Source organism: Rhopalosiphum maidis, chromosome 2, assembly GCF_003676215.2.
Source record: "Rhopalosiphum maidis isolate BTI-1 chromosome 2, ASM367621v3, whole genome shotgun sequence".
Taxonomy (NCBI): domain Eukaryota; kingdom Metazoa; phylum Arthropoda; class Insecta; order Hemiptera; family Aphididae; genus Rhopalosiphum; species Rhopalosiphum maidis.
The window spans coordinates 41796932-41810990 of record NC_040878.1 but is presented as its reverse complement, the minus strand read 5'-3'; the positions used below and the strand labels follow the sequence as shown (position 1 = coordinate 41810990).

Below are 14059 nucleotides of genomic sequence, written 5' to 3'. Positions count from 1 at the left end.
TGTGATATATTTATTAACTATTAATTTACCATTTAACAGACCAAAAACTTCTATTGAAGAACAATGGGAGAAAAACAGATGTTTTGAATTGACTTCTGTAGAACAAGAAACATTTGAGAGGTACTTTTATCAAAAGGAACATTGGAATTACTTCACAAATGATGAAGATTTAGGCCCAATTATCCTAAGTCTTAAACAAGAAACCATTAATGGTCGAGACCAATTTAGGTATATTTCATTTTATACATAAATTGGAATAAAATATATGTGTTTAATATTGTTTTTTCGGTACCTAGGATATTGGTCAGAGCTATCAGCTACACAGTTCATGGCTTAATACCAGCGTCTTGTGTATTTGCTGATCGATATAATCGTGAGGAAGTGGTCAGGTCTCTAGGTAAAGAGATCAACTTAAATCCACCTTTAGTGCTAGGACAATTACCTGATACGGCCGACGAACTTCTAAAACTAGATCAAGTGTTCATGAAATCTGAACTCAAAGTTGGAGTAATATACGTCAAAGAAGGCCAAACCACTGAAGAAGATATATTGGATAACAATGAAAATAGCTTAGCATTTGAAGAATTTCTTGGACTTTTAGGAGAGACCAAAAGACTTTGTGGTATGATAACAAAAAAATAATTATTATCGTTTTCTTTATTTGTTATACATTTCATAGGGTTTGATAAGTATCGTGGAGGATTAGATACGGTACATGATTTGACTGGAACACATTCTGTTTATACAAATTGGAGAAATATTGAAATAATGTTTCACGTTTCAACTATGTTACCTTATGAAGCACACGATGCACAAAAAGTAAAGTTCAAGATAACTTTAAATTAATTGTAAAATTATAAAATTTTTATATCATTTACAGCTGCAAAGAAAAAGACATATTGGTAATGATATTGTGTGCGTTGTATTCCTTGAAGCTGATGATACCCGATTTTCACCAGCATGTATAAAATCACATTTTCTTCATACTTTTATATTGGTCAGAGTAAGTCCAAGAATTCGAAGAAAAACAGAAAGAACTAAATACGAAGTAAATAAATGATTTAATTATTAACCGTTATTGAATTGAATAAAATCATTAAATAATATTTTTTCAAGGTATCTGTTGTAACTAGAGATGAAGTTGGGGCTTATAAACCTTATCTTTGGGAACAATCGGTTTTCGAAGAAAAGGATATGTTTCGAGAATGGATTTTAACAAAGATCGTAAATGGCGAACGAGCTAGTTATTCGGCGCCAAAATTTGCTCGAATGCAAGAACGTACTCGTAGCCAAATGCTCGAAGATATTGTTGCCAACTTACAAAATCATTGTGAAACTGGTCAAATACCTAAGCCATATAGGTAAGTAAAAGTTTTCATACATTATTGTAATGCATATAACATTGCTATAAAACTTTATAGGAGAGGTTCATGGAGACCGATAGGGCATATGAGGCCATCCAGTCCATTACTCGATTCGGTTAGAGATCGATTTGAAGACTACGATACTCTTGCTAAAGATTTTACTAAATTCTTTATAAACTCCGAATCAAATGTCTCTATAAACGGTCATTTATTTGATGTAGTATTTTTAGTAGGTCAAAGTAAGCAAAAAACGAAATTTATCGGTGTTCGAGCAATTTTGGGTGTAAGAAGTCGGTAAGTATCATGCCAATAAGATAATTTTTATGTAATTTAAAACAATACAAATATTAAAATTGTATCTTAATATTATTTTATGTTTAACAGAGTATTCCAAGAAATGTTATACGGCATTTCCACCGGTTTTGGATCTCCTCAAATGCCGGTAGCTGAACTATTAGCCCGAGGTCTTCCTAGTTTACCCTCCCAACAACACCAAAAAACAAAAAGTAGTAACTTTTTACAAGTTCCAGATATAGAAACACCAAGGTATGTATATTCTTGAAATTGAGTAACATTTTCTAATAAAAAAATTCGTTTATAATAATTTTAAAATAATAATAAAAAAATTAAAGGGCCAAAAGTGTTCCTAGCTCTCCGATGATGCGGAGAGCTATTTCCAGAATAGGAACGATTACTGCTGGGTGGAGTAAGTCAATAAGAAAACAACAAAATCTATCAGCTGATGATAAAAAGAAATGGGCTTCTTCTCAAGATTTCAGCCGTAAGTAGACTTGAACGGATAAAAATTTGTAATACTGAAATAATTTTAACAACTATTAAATTTTCAGATAAAGAAAAAGAAAAGGACAAAGAAAAGGAAAAAGAAAGGTTAGCTCAGTTATCTGTGCCTAAAGTAAGTGTTTGTCCAAATAACGGAGGGGACAAGATTGATCGAGCAAAACTCAATCAAATCGAGGTAACACAATTATAATAAATGTTCACCCACCTAGTAATTATTCACTTATAAAATAAATAACTGTATTTGCCCTTAAGTTTTCAATCATTGAATTTGATCCTGACACATTTCGAATATTACTGGATTACTTACATACGAGCTCATGTAAAATCACTTGTGCAAATGTCCCGGGGCTAATATGCGCAGCTGAACACTATGACTTGCCAGAACTATTACAGGCGTGTTTCCATCATACAAAACAGCATTTAAGAGTAGATGTGGTAAGTATATACTTTTCTCAATTAAACCTTTTTCTTTATCCGTTATAACTATAAATTGATTTCAGATATGCCTAATGTTAAACAGTTTGGAAAATTACGTATGGAGATATAATTCAGCAGTGGAATTAGTTAATTTAATATTTACTTATATCGAACAAAACGCATTAAGGGTATTTTAATTTTTACATATCTATAGTATTATGTATGTATCTATACAATTTGTTATTATCTTTATGTATATGTCTAGGTTTTGAATCACTGTGATTTCCTTACGCTTTCCGAGTCACTGGTACAGCAGATAATGTGTAGGCCACTCGAAGTGTCCGAAATTCGAAAGTTCCAGGCAATGATAAAATGGGCAACCAATAAGAGCCAGACAAAAACCAACGCCAAAGAAGAATTTCATCATATCATGACAAGGCTGAAAAAAGATATTAATCTGGTTAAAATTGCACCCAACGATCTCATAAACGTAAATAAAATATTAATAGTGTGTAGAAATAGTAACTGAAATTTCACTAAAATAATTTTTTTAGATCGTGTTACCTACGCGAACTGTCGATAATCAAGACATTCTGAGCACCCTGTGCAAGCAAGCTGGTACCGGCGAGTACAAAATCGAAAAGACTGTATTCGAGAGGCTCAGCAGACATAGGTCTGATTGGGACCACGTCGAGCCTTATCTATAAAATAAAAAATCATTTTGAAAAGAAGACCACTAATAATAGTATTAAAATTTAGTTTTTACAAAGAAATGTATGTTTTGTGATTAGTTTAAGATTTATTATTCAAACATGATGTTTTGTTATCATATCGCAGAGAGATTTTTATCTTTCACATAATAATAATTGCTATTAATAATAATAAATAAATGCATATATAAATTACTAATTAATTATATTATAAATTTAAATTATTAATAATAAAAATTTAAGAAACAATCAAGTTTTCAACTGTTTATTTTCGAGTTTATAACTTATGTGTATATTTTAAATTGCATGGTATCTATGTTGTATGATTTTTGTAAAACAATATGATAATATTACATAATATAACAATTATAATAATAAAAATAATCTAAACCATATAAACATATAATTAGAGTGTGAAGTGTTAACGTTCATATATATGTGTAAATAATTTGTCTATGGTAACTATAATACGTATACCCAATGATTCAGTGTGTGCTTTTCAGACAGTTTTAATTTAACTTCTAACTTATTATACTCGAAATATAGATCAGGTGAATTAATAACTAATATATTGAAACCATTGATCAGCATTATAACATTTAGATTTAAGTCAGTCGACGTTTTACTGGCCAAACTATCAGTTACGACAATATAATATGCATATTTTTACAGTACTCTAAAATCTCATCGGTTATAATACGACGTTTTATTAATCTCATAAGCCTTTAGACTTGTGTGCCGAATTAATTTCCACAATAGCGTGTTCACAACTGATTATATAAAAAAATGTCTACTGGCCGAAAATTCGATTTAACATAATAGCACTTAACGCCTTTTGTATGTGTTAAAATCTTGAAATCATTCTATATGAAAAAAATGTACTATAATTATGGCTTAATGCCAAATTCAGTTTTTTTTTTCGTAAAAGATAAACTTTCTTAATAAGCACTCTCAATAAATATATTATATCATTATGGTAACTTTCTCACTTTAATAACAGATCTTAATGTCAACAAATGAAATAAAATGATCACCAGTTTCTATACGTTGTCGTCTCACACCACATTTAACATTAAATCATACCCTGATACATTTGACACATTATAAGTCAATAACCCTAAAACAATAGGTAGCATACTTAATCCAGAGTTATTATTATTCATTTTTAAAGCAATATAACATTATTCTCTAAGTTGTCTCTATGCAGAACATTAAAAATTAAAATAATCATAATTTGAATTAAAATCAAATAAAGTTTGTGAAAATAATAAATTGTGCTACGTACCTGATTAAACATATGATTTCTATTAAAAATATTAAGTATATAAATAATAAAAATAATTAAATAATTATTGCTTCCATAAAACGATCAAAATTACGAGTTTCGAAAAAAAATATATCCAATTATTCAGCAATTAAATTTAATAATTTCCTTAGTTTGTTTTTTTAATCTATTTTATTTTATAAATAAGTGCTTATGTTATCATTATTATTATTATTATTTAATAATAATTAATATTTAGACATTCGATTAGAAGACATATTTTAGTTTTATTTTTTTCATTTTTAAATTGAATATGGTGTTAAGTTTTAAAAATTTTAATCAAGCGCATTGTTGTCGCACACTTGTTTTTTACTGTGATTGTATCAGAATTCAGGGACATAAAATATTATACTGTATAAAAAATAATTAATAAATAACAACGCCAAGACAGAATGAAAAAAATTACTCGAAATAGATAATGTAATAATGTTGGTGTTGTTTTCGGTGTTTGTAAACTTTTACATTGTGTAACAAATTATAATATATGTATATTATAAAATGTATAATATATATATAGTATATACGTATAATTTATATTTTTAGAATAGTTACATTGTTATGATAATGTTTTTAATGTCAACCCTTCGCGTGATGAATTTCATATAAACAAAATGTTCACCAAAAATGTGTGATGCTTGCCTATTGTTGGAGCATATTACGGTTATTATTATATTATTGTAAAATGTATGTATGTTTTTTTTTGTTTTGACGGACGTGAAAATAAATAAAACGTTCTATACAATATTTTAACGGAAGTAGTTTGTATTTATATTAAAAACAAAAACTAACAATTACATGGAAATAAACTTCATAAACTTAACACCAATACAATTATTATATAAGACAAATAATGATGGAAACTTCTGAATTAAATTATTTGATAACATGAGCAGAGCTCGAGACGTTTCATTTGCATATTTTTTTCTAAAACTTGAAATAACAGCAGGGTAAACTACAAATAAATGTTATACTTGAAGGAGTAGGGAAACGAAGAATGCTAATATTTTTTCATATTACTGATATTTTGCATATTTGTCCAGTGATCCTACTGTAATCCTCGAAAATTTTGTTGTGCGGTTGTTTTACTATTGTAAATGTACATATACCACGATTGCCACGTGGCTAAATTATTTACGTGTATTTTTATGTGGTCATCTTCAGACAAAATTATAATGGTATTTTTTTTTCAAATACCGACTGATTGTCGTTTGTTAACTTTTTTATCTGCACGTAAATGATCCAAGTTAGGTTAGTTATCACATAGTATCCATACAGTGTCAGAAGAAATTACAGAGCAATATAAAACCGTCAATAAAGTTGAAAAATATTTTTAATACAACTCCAAATCGTTTTGATCATTTAAATTCTGTAGCCCCGTATTATATTATGTTTACTTGGAGCACATTAATCAATGCATCAAAAAATATTTCCTTGCACATTTTGAATTATTTTATTATATATCATAGAGCAAATTTTGAGTTATATTATAGTATTTTTAATCTTGAACATTCTGATTTATTATTATATATATGCACAATACATAAATAAATATTATAATACATGATAAAAGTAGGTAATTCTTAAGTTGATGTTCCATTTATTTTCTCATTATGTTCTATATAATCGCATAAGATCACTGAACCAAACACCATTTACAAAATAATACACTATTTTAAACACATACGTCCATATCAAGTAGCAAAATTCTCAGTATACAATATGCATTATAAAAAACTATTTATTACCTAACAGAATTCATAAAAATTAAAAATTAAAACCAATAATGTGATATTTTTTATTTAACTCATGTAAGCAGAATGGTAAAGAACATAAATACTATAAAAACACTGAGCTCAGCTGTATAATATGTTTCATGTATATCTCGTCATTGAACCACTGTAACAGATATGTTAAATTTAAATTCAATAACAAACCATATTTGTTCATTACATACGAAAACGATTCTGAGCGCAAACGAGCCTCTATTTTTAAAGATATTTCATAATTTATTTATATTACTATTATCAATACTACATGTTTTATATGTATACGTAATATGGACTATGGTTTACTAATTTTAACAAAAAAAACATTAAGCATATAATAATTATTATAAGATTACATCTATAACGATGTACCTTGAAAAAATGTGGATAGGGTCGTGGTATATAAAAAAGCTCAAAATTAGTCTAAAAATGTGTAAAGAAAATATGAAAATATTAATATAAGTAAAATGGAATATTTTAAAATTCGTCAAATAATATGTATTAAATTATAACAAAAATCATAAATAATATGCAAATCGTTGCTATACTTTTGAATATTTAATTTTATCAAAATTTGAATTTTAAACAATTATACTTAAATAATAATCGTAACTATATAATTTTGATAAACAACAAATTATAAAAACGTAATACTTTTCCAAACTTTCTGACTTATAAAAATGATCTAATTATATTACATAAATCTAAGAAAAAAATAAAGACTAAAAAGCAACTCCAAAATATCCAATGGAAAAGCGTAAAATTAATTTCCATGTGTAAAATTATTAATTATTGTAGTATATAAAGTAAGTGTAGGTATAATGTCTATGAATTTTAACATCTACAATATAAAAATAAAATACGTCAAAATAGTTCTTAAACTTAATAAATGTGAAATAAAAACAAAATTATAATTTTATACAATTACTTTATATAAATTATATAAAGTAATTAATATAAATTTAATTGCAATATTTTATTAATATTTGCAGCTTCTAAATTCTTTTTTATCAACTATTTTATATTAATTTATATCTCATTAAAAATTATTATTCGTTTTATTGATAAAGGCTACCATATAAATGTTTTCGCCAAACAATTAAAATTTTACATCTGAATTTATAGATAAGGGAACATTTTTACTAAACTAATACCATACCTACACTATAATATACACATGAGTCATAATAATCCATTAATTATCATTATATTAATATTGGATTATTTAACCAAGGTGATTTCTTGGTGTCCAAATCAAATAGAGTGAAATACTAATTATCTGGGTAATTGTATGTCCAATAATTTCTATATTCTAAATAATTATACATCATCTTTTAACAAAGGTTTTTGAAATAATAAAATTGTTAATGCTACAACTACATATTTCATGATATATTGGGTGATATATTTAATATAAGATATTATTATTATTTCAAAAACTATCAACGTTTTAGAAAGTAATTTAGTTATTAAAAACAAAATTTTTCTTAAAAAATATATATTTATTTACTATTTTTACTCATTTTATCGTTTATAAAGATAAAATATTAGTGAGAAAATATATTTTTTTTAATAATGTTGTTTTGTGACAACTGAAAATTATATGAAAGAAATATTTTCAAAAACGTGTTTTCTGATATAATGAGTGTCTTATATTAAATGGATCCTCCTTATTACTATAGTGTTAGTGTAAGTGTATTTGCCTATATTATAATCCTTCTAAAAACTGAAGTAGAACAGTACAATTTTTAACTAATACTTAACTATCTTCAAACAATGTAAATCACAATATGATGATTCCCATGTCTGAAAAATTCTCAAATAGTTGGAATAATGTTTGAATTCAGTTTCAAAAATAATATGACAATTTCATAATTAAAATTATATTTCAATTGTATCTCGTTAAATCGTTGTCCATACAATTTATACTAAATTATCATGTATAAATATTATTTTCTTAGTGAACAATATAGCTACAATAGTAGAACAATAAAAATATAAATGAACAAGATCAGGTAGGTAACCATCATAAAATGTTGCTTCGAGCACTCCCTTCGGGTGTCATCGTCGGGTCACTGATAACCGGACGTTTTTATCACGGACGTGATCCACCGCACGTGATTAGCCACATTGGCGTATATCCCGTACTTGCTATGCCGGCCACAGCCATATCCGAAACTTGTAACACCCACCACAGTCCACCGGCCACGGATGTTGCACAATAGTGGCCCGCCCGAGTCACCCGAACACGTGTCAGACCGACCGTCTCTGTACCCCGCGCAGAACATATTGTCGGTTATCTGATAACGCCAATACGCGGCTCGACACGTCCGCTGACCAACGATCGGAACCTACGGATAACAATAAAAACATACATGTCAATATTATATATTTATATGTTATGCACCACGAGTAAAGCACAGCATTTAAGCACTTGGCTAATGTTTTATTTTATTTTTTTATTTTTTGAGTATATGAATCTAAACATATAATTCAATGAAATCAAAATAGTTAAATCTAATTAACTTTTGGGGCAGTAAAAATACTTAGATTTTTAAAAACAGGGGATGGTTTCTGGTAAAATATTGTATTTAGTTGATAATCTCTTGAGGCGGGATGGGGTTCAAAAGTAAAAATCCCTAAAAGTAAGAATCGTGCTTAAGATTGCATAATTGGGAAAATCCCTAAAAAGGTTAAACAACAATTTTCACGTAAATTTAATTTTCGGAAAATTTTAATTTGTATTTTTGGTTAGGTATTTTTGGCGTAACTCAAAAATGAATACTTGAAATTTTCACAAAATTTTTATATTATTATATTCCATAATTTACGATAAAATATTTATAATACTTCGACTTTTTTAAGTTTCTTTTTTTAGAAATGTCAATTTAAAATGATTTTCTGAGTAAAAATAAAAATGCTTATAAATTTAACACAAAGCTCTTTATAAGTTATTGATTTCTCAATTAAAAAATATCAATACTCTATAGTCGTACAAATTTATAAACATTTAAGGTCTTAAAGATAAAATTTTAACAAATTTTATAAAAATCCCCGAAACTAGTAAATTATTTTATAGTTAGAAATTTACATAAAAGTTTGTTTTTCTATCAATGATCTCAAAATGTAATAAAAGTTCTTATACATTTTTTAATCTATACATAAAAAAATTCTATAAGATAACATTTTCAAATATTTATCTCTTTTTGAGCTATTTAAAGGCATGAACAATTTTCAATTTTTTTTAGTTTTTTTTTTTTATAATTATTAATAAAAAATTATTCTTTGGATCAAAATTCTTGAAAACCTCAAACAGATCTTGTATAAGTATTTCATGATACTGAAACTATAAAATCTTATAAGTATATAAAGGCAATTATTTTATAGACATTATAAGTCACATTTTTTAAGATAATATCTATTTATATTATGAATTTATATTTTCTGTTTTAAGATATTTATGAAAAAATAAAATTAAATTTCGAGTTCTACAAATGTTTATATTTTTATAATATCTTATAAATATTAATTATTATAATAATGAAATACGCTACAATATCCAAGAAGAAATTATAAAATCAAACCATAATACTAAAAGTAAAATAAATGCTATTAATAGCTATATAAAAAACAAAACGTATCAATAAATATAATACTTAGTGATATCATAATAGGCTGACAGACCGTTTCCGCTCAGAATCGTTTTTCGTATACTATGATGTATCGTGTAATTCAAATTGAATATAACCGTAATAATGACCCACTCAACCTGATATATAGCAAACTGTTCAACTGCTCAAAATAGTTTATCATAAACAAAACTACCAAAAAATATAATTACTATTCATTATCTTTTAAAACTTACTAATCACTGATCAGTTATTAATTTTATTTATACAATTCATACCTAAAATAAAATGTTGGCCCTTTAATTTAAAGTATCACCAACCATGAATATGTACTGTTTGCCGATGACGTATATGTATACTTTTATCAATTTTAATACACAAAAATAGCTAAGAATTGTCTTACGATAGACGATTTAATATTACAAAAATTAGCAGTTAGATTGATAAACAATTATCTGAGTTCTCTACCTTTTTTTATAAATTCTATTGGTGAAAGTTATGAAATATTTTAGCCGATTAACAATTGTTAAAACTGCATTTTTGTTCAACAGATATATCTAACATATTTTTGATGCTAATATTGTCAGTTATTGATAGATACAAATATTTTATAACTCAGCTAAACCTTTATATAAGTACGAAAATAAATGTTATTTGCTTAATTATTTGATACGATAATCATTAATATTGTATTAACTCGTAGCTAACTTTTTTATCTACTTAGAATCAATACTCAACTACATACCCTAGCTTCTCGAAGTATTTTAGATCCATAAGAATCTTGCGATTTAACTTTTCCCCATCCAATAACTACGCACATTTTAGGCTTCCGTTTCCACCGTTGAATATCAGAGGTCGGAAGACATGCTGGCTGCAAGTTTAATCCACCATCTATTACTGAATTCGAATTACGTAATTTTAACAAAGCCATATCATTATCAATTGTATTTGGATTGTATTTGGGGTGTATTATAATGCGCTCAACCTATAATTGTTATGAAAATAGCTATTATTACTTAAGTTCACGCACAGCAAATATTCAAAAATCCTAAATGATATTTATTATAATAAAATGTGTAATGACAGGCAGTGTGTTGTATATAATATCATGTATATTATACATTATAAAATATAAAATATACACAACACTGGTCCATACCCTTAATCTGATTTCATCACCTTCGTGTACGGATAAATCATACTCCTTTAACATCACAAATAATTTTTGCCTAGAACAATGTGCAGCTGTGAGCACCCAACCAGGAGCTATGAGGGTACCGCCACAGATTACTTCCTAAAAAAGTGAAAACGCTTAATGTAATGGAGGATGTGAACGATATTATTTGCTTTACTATCATAATACCAGAAATCCATTTAACACCGCAACTTGCCAAGGCCAATGAAATTTCCCAGATTCTTGACCTCCCATTATTTTAATTAAAAACTTAGGAGACTTGTAACTGGGAATAGTAGCGGAAGCAACATTAACACCACATGTAAAATTCATGGACACGCCATGCTCATCAACTAAGAATAACAATGCAAAATTTTCATCAAATAATAAACACATCACTTCTATAAAAATAATTTACAACCTTTGTTAGAGAAACTTGAGTTGAGCTGCTCGTAGTAATTCGTCAAGAGCCCCAGGCATCTCGAACCAGTCACAAAACAATACGATGATTCGGTAACGACGTTCGATCCACAAATTTTCGACCTTAGACAATGTCTAAACACGCACCGTATGCAAATTATTTAAATACAGCTTGTTACAAGCAAGGCACCAGGGCACGGATACCACTAGTGGCATCATCACCCCCTCCCACCTCCAGACTTTTGAATATTATTATTATTATATATGTTTTCTCCACATTCACAATATTTTGCATACCTAATAGATTTTTATTTAAAATTATTTTTTATGAAAATTAGTAGTTTTTATTTTTATTTTTGGTATTCGTTGAAAATAGTTGATGTTTCGTGTTAGGAAAATGGTATTCAAAAATTCTTATTTACGACCCATATGCTATGAGCACAAAAGACAGGAATGATATATCTATAACCTAATCGTGAACGCTATCGTACTAACCTTTGTCTGACCGTGATACAACTATCCGAACACGAACTCCAATCCGACCAATCCGAATAGCTGCTTTTCCTGTGGCGTCGTCTCTGATTGTTAACCGAATTCACTATTTTATCCTGCAGAAACAATACATAAGAAATCTCCTATTTAGCCAGTCGAGTTTTACAGTGTAAGTACTATAAGTAGGTAAATTATTATCTAAAATTGATAAATCATCGAATCGGCATTCGATATTATTATTATTATTATTATAGTATTAAGACATATAATAAAAACTAAGAACACATACGACATATATCATTGCACGGTATCAACCCATTGTACTTTGTCGTGGTATACTTACAGACAATAATGGTAATTGAGAACCGTCGGCCAAATACTGCAGCGCAACGGCGCGAGAATAATCGTTAAAGTCTTTGAATAGTCGCATATCCTGGAGTTTATAAACACACAAATCTCATTACAATAAGGGACTCCTAAATAATTAAAACTATCACGAGATAAACGAGAACATAGTAAATTATAATCATATGACTACGCTTACCTCGAATTGTGTAAATAATATGATCCAACACAAACGAAATTTAAACATGCTTGTCCCGTCAACCGACTCGTCGAATAGATTGGGACGAATCTTTTTAATCTATCCGTTCAAATGAAAACCAAACCCCTTCTTTTCACTATACCTAATGGAACCGTGTATGTATATACGTAGTGTTCTGGTTTCCCTTTATGCAGTATTATTATTATTATTATTGTTATTATTGCTAATTTATACCAGCCGGTTTTGGCGAGCCCATTATCGTTATTGCTTTATTCAACACACATGCCCATTTTGGAGATAGACTAACGTGTAATTATATGCCCGAATGCCGTGAAAACTCATCGATTGTTATTTACATATGATTATCATTATTATTATTAACGAATCCTAGTTCTATCGTTGCGTTCATATCGATTTGATCTGATACTGAAATGCGTAATGCGTTTTATATACTTTCTTAAAACATAATATACCCAAAATATAAAACATATACATTTTATAATATACATACATATAGATATTTGTATGAGTATGCGGAATTTGTGCAAGTGCCCGTAGATTACATCAATCACAGTGATAGTGGATAGATAATAACATAATTTGTGTGTACATTAATGCGAATGTTCTGTGTATCGAAAATGTTCCATTTATATTGCGATAATTTATATAGAGCACTTTACACTTTACAAACGAATGGTATAATATTTATACGAAAAAAAAAACATTTAATTTAATGGACTCACTGCAGGTTTTGTTAACTTGGAGTATTTTTTAATCAAGATAAGACGTACAAAATTTATGTGGTTTTCTATAAGTGACTGCAAACACCAGATAATCAAATAATTTATGATAGTCTCTTATTTTATGTGTTGTATATTTAACTTAACACAAAATAATATAACGATAAATTTTTGAAACGTTTAAAATTGAACCATAATAGAAACTAATAAATACAATTATTAGTTATTATTTATTACTTTATATGTCGAGAAATACAATCGATAAGGCTTTAAAAGTTTTTTAATAATAGCCTTAAATTAAATTGGCACATAACAAAAATTATATTTTAATTGGAACCTATGTGTTTAATTTATTATACAAATTACAAGTCAATTCTAAAATTTTCATCATAAATATTTTTTTTATTTGAGTCCATATATAATTATATAGCTATAATATAAAACCTTTACAATCGTTTATGCTTCCTCTTACATTTACCCCAATCAAATTACTTTTTTGTATAATGTTAATCCGATTGAAAAATACTTAATTTTAAAATACGTTATTATTTTTTAAAACAAATTATATAATTTTTATGTATTTAACACTCTCAAAACATTGTTATATGTCTTTGTATGAAATCCGTTCAAGTGTATGTTAGTATTACAAATTATAACCATATACGGCATACACTGTAT

General features: G+C 27.5%; 2 protein-coding genes across 4 annotated transcripts in view; one reads left to right on the top strand and one right to left on the bottom strand.

The window, feature by feature from the left end:
- LOC113554936 overlaps positions 1-3468 on the top strand; it is a 248619-nt gene extending 245151 nt beyond the window's left edge. For both annotated transcript variants that reach the window (XM_026959038.1, XM_026959036.1), the window contains 13 exons: positions 40-228; positions 297-622; positions 680-819; positions 881-1048; positions 1117-1361; positions 1422-1658; positions 1749-1910; positions 1997-2145; positions 2213-2340; positions 2418-2600; positions 2666-2770; positions 2848-3072; positions 3137-3468. In XM_026959038.1, coding sequence (XP_026814839.1) covers positions 40-228; positions 297-622; positions 680-819; positions 881-1048; positions 1117-1361; positions 1422-1658; positions 1749-1910; positions 1997-2145; positions 2213-2340; positions 2418-2600; positions 2666-2770; positions 2848-3072; positions 3137-3289 — 2410 coding nt within the window. In that variant the 3' untranslated portion in view covers positions 3290-3468. The remainder of the gene's footprint in view (positions 1-39; positions 229-296; positions 623-679; positions 820-880; positions 1049-1116; positions 1362-1421; positions 1659-1748; positions 1911-1996; positions 2146-2212; positions 2341-2417; positions 2601-2665; positions 2771-2847; positions 3073-3136) is intronic.
- A 4821-nt stretch (positions 3469-8289) lies between these two features.
- On the bottom strand, positions 8290-12705 carry LOC113555214 (trypsin-3-like). Of its 2 annotated transcripts, none has more exons than XM_026959598.1 (8): positions 12642-12705; positions 12441-12530; positions 12101-12213; positions 11607-11740; positions 11375-11538; positions 11171-11305; positions 10757-10996; positions 8290-8733 (listed from the first exon to the last, which is right to left on the bottom strand). In XM_026959598.1, the coding sequence occupies exons 1-8, from the start codon at positions 12687-12689 to the stop codon at positions 8455-8457; spliced, it is 1203 nt and encodes a 400-aa protein (XP_026815399.1). In that variant the 5' UTR covers positions 12690-12705; the 3' UTR covers positions 8290-8454. The 2 variants fall into 2 exon arrangements, with proteins under 2 accessions (XP_026815399.1, XP_026815400.1); XM_026959599.1 differs by having other exon boundaries at positions 10757-10882.
- Between the last annotated feature and the right edge of the window lie 1354 nt (positions 12706-14059).